The sequence below is a fragment of the Amblyomma mixtum genome, chromosome 4 (assembly GCF_055824585.1).
Source record: "Amblyomma mixtum isolate Tamu chromosome 4, ASM5582458v1, whole genome shotgun sequence".
In the NCBI taxonomy this organism is placed as follows: Eukaryota; Metazoa; Arthropoda; class Arachnida; order Ixodida; family Ixodidae; genus Amblyomma; species Amblyomma mixtum.
In genome coordinates, this window is record NC_143015.1 from 87,876,600 (window position 1) to 87,887,829 (window position 11,230).

Sequence of the window (11,230 nt, forward strand, 5' to 3'; positions counted from 1 at the left end):
GGCGGCCTGATCGGCCTGTTCGTTTCCCTGGTGACCGGGGGCCCAAATCAGGTTGCGTGGAGTTGGATCTTCGCATCGACAGCTATATTCCAGTATGCGCCAGGCAAGCGGGGGAGCCCAGCCCAACTCATAGTTCCGACAGGCCCCTCGCGAGTCGGTGATGATGTGTTTTGACTTGGGATTCGTGAGAGCCAGAGCAATGGCAATCTCCTCCGCGTGTGTTGCGCTGTAGGCTTTGAAAGTGAGCCCGTTAACTCTGTTTGTGTTGTGTACGACTGCGGCTGTGTACCCCCCCCCCCCCCCCCCCCCCCCTCCCTCAAAGTGTGGGCTGGCAACGTCCACGTAATACACGTGTTGTTGGTGAATGTCCTGCAAGGTAGCTGCTGTCCTTGCTTACGATGCCGTGCTTTTGCTGCCTGCCTTCAAGTGTGTAAGCACCTTGTGGTCTTAATTAGTGTACTTTCTGCTGTGCTAGCTGTAGTCTGTGCTTGCAGCGATATTTGAATCGAAGAGTTTATCCTGGGGGGGGGGGGGAAGGAAAGGGGATGGTGCTGTCACCATTGGTGTTGCAGTGTATCCTAGCTGAAAGCGCTCGCATTCACATGCTGCCTAATGAGAACGTTGTTCACGTTGGCCATTCGACATCTCTTGGCAAGGTGCTAGATGAAGAGTTGCGTGATCTCAATAGCTTTGCCCATTTGGGCTCTGGAGTGGGTGAGTTCTCGGTTTGACAGGGCATAGTTTTCATCTGCGAGTGTCTGCAAAGCGCTTTGATTCCAGGCAACGTATCCACGCGGTGCATTCTGTCAGTGGTTGTGTGACCGAAGGAGTGGTGGCTTGCATGGTGTGCAGACTGGGAGTTCCCCTTCTGCCTGGACGAGGAGTTTCCCGAGGCCAACGGGGGTGGCAGCAGCAGCAGCAGTGAGGATGAGTTTCCCCTGAGGGGGCAGCAGGGGGGGTCGCACCACAGCCTCCCCGTGCGTCCGCGCATCACCAAGCTGGGGAGCAGCTTTGCGGCTGCTCCGCTGTACTGCATCGCAGCTCTCTCCAGTGATGACCTCCCGACCACCGATGAAGAGGAACTGCGCACTGGTGAGACAGTTTCACGGCTTCTTTCACAGATGGAGCCACATGTGCCTTTTGCTCTTTTCGTGGTGGTTCAGCATACGGGGACTTGTGTGCATTAAGTCTGGATTTGACTAACCTCCATGTTGCGAATTCATTATTGCGAAGTTTCTCAGTACCCCAGTGCTGCCCCCATTGAGCCTCGTGCATTTGTGGACTCCATGTAGCGGAGGTGTTGCAGTAGTTTGCTATGGTATGTACAGCGTAATGAACCCTCCCCTAAAATTGATGTCAACTTTTCTGGAAAAAATGTGGGTTGTTCGCGAGTATATACGGAAATCATGTTGGACCATTGTTGTCTGAAGTTGAACCACATGTGCGAGTCAGCAAACTTTGTGGCCTCATTGTCTTTCTAGTCATGTTGTTTTTGATGTGCTCTATTTGACCAGAGGCATGCAAAATGCATGTTTTACTTTTAGAAATGCATGTTTTAGAATGCATGTTTTAGAAATTCCCAATAGGAGCAAAGCCGGGGAGGCGGGTATTAGGCAGCCAAGTTCTTTTGCGTGACTCTGCGTGGTGCTTAGCCTCCCACAGTGAACATTACATTGTTACACTTGTCCTCCCCTGTTGAATAGACCAGCAATTTCTTTTTTTTTCTTGATTTCATGCAGAACCATCCCTCGCTGAGGAGCCGAGCGAAGACCTGCTGATCAACCAGCGCCCCCCGTGGGACTCGTCCATGAGCGACCTGTCGAACCTGGACATCTCGGATGATGCCGACTCCCTCCGGTCGGACAGCCCCGTTGCCAAGCCCTCCCCCACTGCCTCGGCGACTGCCAATCACAACATCGACCTCAATGCCAACAACTTCCGCCTGCCACGACACACCAGCCGCGAAGACTCCAATGCCAACAACAATGACAGTGGTGCAAACTCGGCACCGACCGTGGCGCACTAGGCTTAGAGTGGCACCCTCTGGGAGGAAAGTGGTTTTTTAGGATCGACTTGCAAATTCTCCGTTTGGTCATCAGGAAAGTGTCGTTTCAAGCCGGGGTCTGAAAGAAGACTGTGCGCGGCTGTCACGACTGACTTTGAGAAAGGCCCTGCCAGTCTACTTTCATCGCTGCAAGGATGGGGCTGTCAGATGTGACATTGCAGTCGTAGTTTGTTGTTTTAGCTGTTTCGTGTACATATGGTAAGCAGTAGGGATGACGCCAACAGTTTCGGGCAGTTAGTGTTTGGGTATTCACGCCAAGAGGCGATGCAGCATGCAAATTCCAAGCGAGAGAAGCGTTTAGTAAGGGTCCGTGAAAGCAGCCTCACTATAGGCCTGTAAATATTTGCGCCTATTGTTGGAATGACAATGAAAAAGGACTGGAAAAGCATCGCTGGGTCGTCTCTTGCTACACGTACAGATGTCTAATCCTTAGTAGGAGTAGCATTAGTAGGACTGGGAGTTCAAACGGGGTGTTTGAGCCCCTGGCTTGCATCATAGAGCCCCCCACCCCCAAGACACACTTGTGCTCTCGGATCGACGAGTCATGTACAGCCACTTTGTTCTGCACTTCTCCCGGCGTCACGTCCGTCCTCTCATTTTCGTATCCCTCCAATGTCATCTCCATTCCTTAGTGTCGAGCCATAACATGTGATGCCATCTGTTGTCAGGAACTTGACACACAGCTTGGAATGTCCTTGCTCCCCAGTGTTTGGAGCCCCTTATGAAAACTTCATCTTTTTGTGTGTGTGTGGGTGCATGTGGATGTGTGCGAACTGGAACTGTAGTGCGACTTATTTTGACGTGTGGGACCGAGTACACATGACGTGGCTAATTATTACAGCGACACAGAGCTGATTGGCTGAAGCGTGTAAAGAGGTGCCATTTTAGTACAAGTTTGAAGGCCACAGAAGTGTGACTCTGGTTCGGGTTTCGCTGAACATTATGTGGTACCATGGGCTTCATAGTCTGCTGCACACACACTGGGCAGGAATTTTGGTCTTTTAATAGCCGTGGTGTCGATACATTAGCTGTCAGTCCTCTCCACAATGCCGTACTTAGCATGTTGATAATCTCTGCATTGCACTGCTGTAAATGTTTCTGAGCTGCTTCTTTCCGTAATCTAAGATTAGATGCACTAGATTAAGGGAAGACGGGTTTAAACTTTATATGGACATTGCTTCTCCATATTGTGAAGAGTGATGCATTAGTCACCATTGTGCACATTAAACCGATGTTATGCCATTGTACTGTAATGGACAGTGCTGGCATTCACAGTTCATTAGTATTTAAGTGCCGATGACCACTCAGGTTAGAGCTCAACGACTACAAACTAGTCTGTATCCTGTAGATGCCTGCCACACATCAGCCAATTCATTGAGGTCGGACAGCAAGTTTGAATGGCAGCTTTGCTTGAGTACAGGTGTTCCCTTTAAGCCTGATTACCTCTGTACGCTGTGCCTAACCTTGTAGCATTGTGGAAGCAAGAAACTGGGATCACCTGACTGGTGGTCGGGATAATACGTAATAACATTTAGTGAATCACCGGCAAATTTGCTATTCTTATGGTGTCCACTGCGATTGGCACCAGTTCTAGCTTCCATTGCACTGCATAGATCTAGTAGGGCGGTGAGTACCCAATAGACACTGAAACTCCCTTAGATGTCCTGTGGACGTCCATGGGACGTCCAAGGGAGTTTCAGTGCTCGTTGGGTAGATTGCGTGTTACGATGCACCTGTTATCTCATATGCTCGACAGCAAGGCACACAGATTTGTTTAGAGTTGTCGTATTCAGATCGATGAGGCTACCTTACCGAAGTGAGCGCACGTGTAGAATTTGAGGCCTCTCTTGCATTAACATTGTACCTAGCATGCCACTCCACCACAGCCACAGTCGAACAAATGAGGGGAACGGTTGTCGAATGCGTGATTCAAGCGAAGTTTTGTGCGGTGAGAAGGGTTAATAAACCTGACGTACATAATAGCCAAGTGCAGGAAAGATCCATGAAGATCTCTCTTAGGAGGCTACGTCGATGAAGAGTGCATGTGCATAAAGGATGGCTTGCTGTAGCATTCATTGCTTGACAGGCCTTAAGTATCGCGCTCTGGAAGAACTGGTTCATTTGTTTCACACCCTAAAGCCTGTTTCACATGCAAGCGAAAATGCTAGTGAATCCTGCCGCCGCACCAGAAAAACCTGTTATGAGTCGTAGCTGCAATGAGCGGCTAGGTTTCAACAAGTTGGAAATTTTCGCTGCGACACGCCGTTCAGTCGCTTGCATGCGAACCAGCCTTAAGGGAACTGCTTAGAGATAAGATTCTGGGAAAAACTGAGAGATAAGGTGTGGGAAAAGCTTGTGTGAAACAGGCATCATATTTGAGGGTATGAATGCCAGCAGTATGTTTCTCTCCGCAGGTTGTAAGTTGTGAAGTTAAAACGTGAGAAAAGGGGAAGTTTTTCAGTAAATCGCAGGTGTTTCACACGTAGATTAGACAGTTGTGAACGTGAAATATCGTTATGCAGGGCAGGCTCGCACAGTCTCGGATTTGCACTAGACATTCTTCAGTGAGACTTTCTGGTAGGTAAGCATCGCGTTAACCGGTGCTCATGACACTGATTCATACTGCGTTAATGGATGGGTGATCGTTGTTCAAATCTAGCAGAGAGCAGTTCTTGCCCTTACTTTGTTGAAGCAACCGGGAGCACTTCCTCACTCCAGTTTATTTGCGCAATTCTCGTTAATGCTTTTTTCTTGCTTTTTGCTTTTTGCAATGGCCACCACTCTGCTTCGAAGCCTTATCACTTATTTGTCAAAAACTTTGGACATATTTTAAATTTGTATCTGTGGATTTCTGGGCCATAAAAGGAAGGTCTGCCACCGCTCGATCCCTTGGTCTGCTGTGCTTGAACTGGTTCATATTTGAGTGTTGCGAAAAGGTTTCAATTTTTTTCGAGCTGCGTTGTGTTGCCTCTGAAACCTGTAAATACAGTCGGTTGTGCTTCCTTTGTATTCTGTATTTTGTTGCTCTTTTGATTCATTTGTACATCAGGGAAGTGGCCAAGTTGCAATTTACGGAAGAAACCTGTGTTATGTTTTCTTGGAATGTTTGTAGTTAGGAGACATGTTAGGCACAGTGCACAGTTTAGGGTTTTTTTTTTCTTAAAGGACATTTAAAAGTAACATTCAGGTGCACATTTTTTTGGGGCCTAGGAAACACTCTAAGTCCCTCACTTATTCCACCATAAATGCTGGGTCATTTTGTACGACATTGTGTCAGAGTTAGAGGGCAAGTTAGTTCCAACTGGAACTCCAGAAGGAAAGAGATTTCTCGGGACTTGTACCCTTCCTGTTGTCTGGGATTCTTCCAACTCTGTTTCCATAGCAACAGTTAGCATAGCAGTGGACAGGGCACGGTAAATGCTCAACTGTAGCTTGCCATTGTGCGACGAGAATCAGCCCACAAAATGGCACATACTTGTGTCTCCAGGTTGTCCATGCCCTAAAAAGCGTGTGTACTGTTTGCAAGTCCTGCGAGGCCTGCCGCTACCATCTCCCGCTTTGTCGTCTCTGCAGTATGGCCCAAGCCTTGCCATTGAATCTCAAGTTGACGCCCGCAGCCCAATAGGCGCTGAAACTTCCTTGGACGTCCCACAGATGTCCCATGGGCGTCCACAGGACATCCAAGGGCGTTTCAGTGCCCATTGGGAGCGAACGGGCGTGGTATGTGCGAGATTTTCATCTTTTATCTGCTAATTGACCTACAGCGCTGTGTGTCAGTGTTGTACATTGATGTGTTGCAATTTCTTGAGGGAGGGGCAAATTGATTCCTTAAACGTTTCCTTAGGCCGAGGAAACTGTTAGTCTGTTGCTGCGTGGCAGTAGATTTCAGCTGTCCTTGGTAAACTGTAACATCGGCAGAATTTTTTTTGGTGACTACTTGACTGCACTGCTGCCTTTTATTTATTGCCATGTTGTGCGCTTGGAGTTCTTTACAACGCTGCTTGTTTTTGTTGTAAAGAAGTTGAGTTGGTCCATGTTTCTTATTGGCCTGCATTATGCGAGCCTAAATTTTTACCTCTGTGCTTGCATCACACAAGCCTTGTTGTATGCTGAGATTTTATTTTGTACCTAGCATGCACTGCTTCAGTATTGCTAGCTCAGGACACACTCTTGACTAGTGTTAGCTTTCACACTTGCTAAGTCGCTGCTGCTGACGGTTACTGGCCGTGCTTAGTCGTGGGAAGTGTATTTTAGTGCGTACCATCATTTCTTATTCTTTTTTTGATTGTGTCGATTCAATCTCAACGTTTGCTTTTGCAATTTTTATGAACCTGCTACAGGCGTGTGCACATGTAAGTAATCTCATTTTGAATTAATGGAAACAAAGTTGCCTGACTGTTGTCTATTGCTTAGCAGTAAGCAGCCTTTGAATTTGTTGAATCAGCATTGTTAGCTTTGAGATGTGACTCATTCGGGTACTCCAAAACATTTTTGTTTTTCAGTTTGGTGGGCAGGACTTCGGAGTTGGTATTTTTTATTTCTACGTTTTATTTGAATATTTATTCAATTTCGTTTACTTTTATTTTCACTTTTTTATACTTTACTGTTTAAAAGTGTGTTTGTTAATGCATATAAATTGAAATGGGCAAGTTTATAAAGATGCACGCACGAGAAGTGATCGACTGCCATGCAACTGCCTTAAAAAAGCTGGCCTATACTCTATCTTACTAATTATGCTCATGAGCAGAAGCCAAACAATCAACGCCTTCGGTTGGGACATGATTGGTTTGTTACTCTAATTAAATGCTTTACTTTATGACTGGTTATGATGCCAACTAGCGCAGCCTCACTGCGCTTTACATTTCTAAAGTCCTTAAAATTGAAGTGTTTATATCAGAAATCTGATCTGAGTGCACGCGTTCGGAGACTAGGGGCTAGGGGGGGTGCTGCCTCCTCTGGAGACATGTTAGGGGAGGGAAATGACTGCCCCCCCCCCCTTCCCCGTTACGGAGTCCCTGCACTGACTGAGTTGCTATACCATCCTGCTTTTTACACAAAATGCTCCTGCATTCAACCTCCTTTCTTTTCCAGAACCCATCTTTCTCGAATAACTTTCACTCAGTGGGTTTTGCGATTTTTTTTTCTGTATGTGAATCGCCATTTCTCTGGATTATTTACGAATTCTTTTGCATATTTGCTTGATTGCACAAACTAGTCTGTGCGGTGCTTTTTTTGCAGGGCCTCAAATTTTCACTTATGAGGTTGGACTGCTTAGCTGATTTGTTGTGATAAAGTGGATTATACTGCTCGAATTGTGCACATTATGTTTCAGTTAATCTATGTAGCTTCCGACATATCAGTCTTCTCTGCCAAGCCTTAAAATTTAAGGCTTGGTAGAAGGGGCTGAATTTTGCTGTCGCTAGGGCCCATTGACATTTAGGCCTTAATGCACAGCATATTTGCTGTAGCAAAATTACCCAGTCAAAATTGAAGTGTTTCTGCACCACAATATTTAAGCCTAAATGACTAGTGAAGTTTGCAAACACTATGGCGTATTGACGTCATGCTTGCAACACTCGTACGCTATGCCTGCTTGCACATAGTGGCTGTGGAGTTATGTTCCGGGAGTTTCAATTACAGCTCGCAAGTATCCTGTCTTCGGTAAAATGGCCCTGCGTTTTTTATTATTATTTGTGGTGTGCTGAAGTGCTTGTGAATGTAGTGAAACGGAAGAAACCCGACTGCCTTTTGATTTATATGCTTGTTTTTTTTTCCCTTGTGCTTGTTAGGGATTTTATATGCGTACCACTTGCCCATAGTCACAATTAGGCCGTGCACTGAAGTCGTTGTACAGGGAACGCATCCGTCTCGATACTTGTACATAGCAGGTGTGGCTCCCAGGAGCCTTTTGTCGCCAGAGGAAGTTAAGGTTGTGCTTCTATTTATTCGTTCCACGACGCAAGTCCACCGTGTAGACAGTCTACTCCTAGTGGAGTCCCAAGGTGAAGAGTGCCAGTTGTAGAATATGTACGATGTCATTATTTTTCTTTCTATTTGCCAGAGTAGTTTTATGAAAGTATTATGGAGACCTCGTCTCTCTTGTCGACAGCCTGTGGATTCCGCTAATGTCGAAATGTTGAGTTTGTGTAGCGGTTCGATGAATCTGTAGCGCACCTTGTGAATTGTGTACATAAATAAAAGATGATGTAGCGGAACACCCGTCTCTGCTTCATTGCAATGTGTTATAGTGATTCTGGGGGATTACTGCAGTTCTGGCTGTTACGTCTGCCAATCCTGTAGCATGCACTTGCAAATAGCTGTGGATATTCCAGGATTCGTTGCAGGTTGCTGTTGTCTTTGTGCAGTTGTTTACCAGTATTCCGCTGCGCTATCATTTTCTCCAGTCTCAGAGTCTTGAGGGGGAGTACAGTAAAACACCGTCACTCGGCTACAGCTCCGCCCTAATGGGCCACACCCATTGGCCCGTTTTGACAAGGTTTCGGAACCCACTTTTCCGAACGTGCCTAGCCTCTCGGGCGCTGTAGAGCGCACAGAGCGATCCCTCCGAGACGGCGCAAGGCTTGCGTTTAATAGTCTCGTCCGACGGTAGCTTTGGGATCAAGTCCGAGTAGCGCTCACTTGAGTTTGCGTGCGTTCTCTGGCCTAGTGCGGGCGCATGCGTACAGCCTTTATCAAAAATTTAGGGGCGATCAATTGGATTGATGCGGAGGAAATGCGATAGCTTGCTGCTTTCACTTGCCAATCCATTTTAGTTCTGATTCGGTTTCGGTTCTGATTTCGTTGTCTTTCACTCCCCGGTCTGTTCCATTTCTCATTCTAGCCGCCGCGGTGGCTCAGTGGTTACGGCGCTCGGCTGCTGACCCGAAAGACGGGGGTTCGATCCCGGCCGCGGCGGTCGAATTTCGATGAAGATGAAATTCTAGAGGCCCGTGTACTGTGCGATGTCAGTGCACGTTAAAGAACCCCAGGTGGTCGAAATTTCCGGAGCCCTTCACTACGGCGTCCCTCATAGCCTGAGTCGCTTTGGGACGTTAAACCTCATAAACCAAACCAAACCATTTCTCATTCTATTTCTATTCTGACAATGTAACTGTGCAAAATGTGTCTCGTTCATAGATTGCGACGAGACCTGATGCCACCACCGGTGTAGCGGTAGTGGCACTACTGCATTGGTCGGCTTTTATATTTCACATCGGCCTGCTGTTGTCAGAGCCATTTTCTTAGCCATTTTCACCTTTGCCGAGCCATTATTTGCCCGGCGTCGCCCTCCTCTCCCCTACGACTGGGAAAGGGATAGGGCAGGAGGAGAGGGGGACTGTTGACAGGTGGAAGGTGCATAGAGTCAAATCCCCCCAAATATCACCTAGCGGTTGGAGTCTTCACGTAGACGACACCGGCGCCTACTGACAGTTTTCGTCTTTATTGCCCTCCTAATGCGATCACATTGAAACAGTACATTCCAGGGAGGTTTGCTTTGCTCCTGGGCCACACTGCGTGACTAGTTATACATTGCCAACGTTCCAGATCTTTCAAGGGTGGGGCCAGCTCTCTTCCTCACCCCTTCGTAAGTTGGGACTGCACCGATGATACAAACATGCCCCCACTACTGCACAAGCAATCCTTTTGGGCTCTCTATTTTTTACAAAGACCGTACCATGCGTTGATTGCCTACTCGCGACTGTTTGGCCACCGGGAGAGACCTCTGCACAGCACAGAGGTGCCATCAGGATGGGGCGGTAATGAGATTGGCTATCCCTAGACCCGGAGTCATTCTCTTTCGTGGGAGGCCTGTTTCCTTGTACGCCGAGCCCCGCTGCTTAGTTCGAGGACTGAGTGTGCGCCGCAGCGGTGCATTATGCAGTACTTTGCCTCGCCGTCGCAACCACGCTACCGCAGCGCCGCCTATAACATTGCCAACTCCAGCCACGATCATGGTGGGCTCCAGACTATACTGGAGAAGGCCGTGCATGTGGCTCATCCGAGGCCCTTTGCCTCGCGTTAGCGTCGAACCCGCGGTTGGTGGTGGCCTGCGCACGCCGTATAAAGCATAACGTACCGTCGTTGTCAAAGGTAACCAGGCTTCATGGTTTGGTTCTAGCTTGTATATTGGAGCCCTTGCGGCTTTCCTAAAGGTCAGAAGGTGTTGGAAGGTAAGAAGACCCCCAGTCCTTCCCTTTAACGACCATTTCAGCTTCAGAGAAGCTGTAAGGGCTCCACTGTACGAGCTAAAAGCAAACCATGCAGCCTGGTTACTTTTGACAAATACTGCACGTATAGTAGGTCTCGATGCCGCGTGGTTTCTTGACGGGCGCCATTTTGGCGTACAGCACGAAGCCTCATCAACTGTGCAGGCTGGAGCAGTCCATTTCGGTTTCAGTAATCGAATGATGGTTGCGACATCACAGGTAGGTTTGAGATCACGTTGGCACACAAAAACTGCAATTATAATAGCTTTTTTCTAGCCTGCTAGCGCTGGCGTGAATTAAAACGCACAACGCAATTGCAGCCTTTTGTGCCTTATATGAACCCATACCGTTTCATTCGTTCCAACTACAATCGCACCGCCAGCGTAACTTTAATGAAATCGGAACTGAATGTAGCTAACCTGGTGGTTTGCAGAATGAAAATTTTGGTCATCTTAGACTAACACAAGAATTTGACTCATCGGCAGCTATAGCGCATCGTCTCGCTGCGACCACGATTACAAAATAGCCGTTCCGGCATGCCGCACCTCATTTTCTATGTCGTTTAGTAGTTCGCAAGAGACCACGTGAATGCCAAAATTATAAAACACGTCTGAAACTGCTACACAGGAACATATGCTTTGGGTATGCAAGAGAACCCCTCACCCCCCCCCAAAGAACTCCTACCAGCTTCCTCATGAGAAACATGTAATTTAATAGTCATACTTGATAAGAAGACTCTGGCCCTTCTCGCAGCTTAAAGGGACAGTGAGGAGAGCACTATTAATAGTTTTTTTTTTATAGCAAAATCGGATAGTTCGGCATTTCATGGCTTTGTTGCCACTTGGCTGGCAGCGAAAGATAAGTTATTTCCAAGAAATTTGGATTCGAAGTTGAAAAACTTTTTCCCGCCGCTCTGATTCAAACTTGGGATTCTCCTATGACGACACAGGACTAAGTG

At 47.5% G+C, this 11,230-nt stretch overlaps 1 protein-coding gene across 1 annotated transcript in view; it reads left to right on the forward strand.

Annotated features, from left to right (window-relative positions):
• LOC149347328 (uncharacterized) overlaps nucleotides 1-8,280 on the forward strand; it is a 53,318-nt gene extending 45,038 nt beyond the window's left edge. The window contains exons 16-17 of the mRNA XM_089587006.1: nucleotides 853-1,092; nucleotides 1,740-8,280. Of these exons, the coding sequence (XP_089443132.1) occupies nucleotides 853-1,092; nucleotides 1,740-2,026 (527 nt within the window). The 3' untranslated portion in view covers nucleotides 2,027-8,280. The remainder of the gene's footprint in view (nucleotides 1-852; nucleotides 1,093-1,739) is intronic.
• The last annotated feature ends 2,950 nt before the right edge of the window (nucleotides 8,281-11,230 follow it).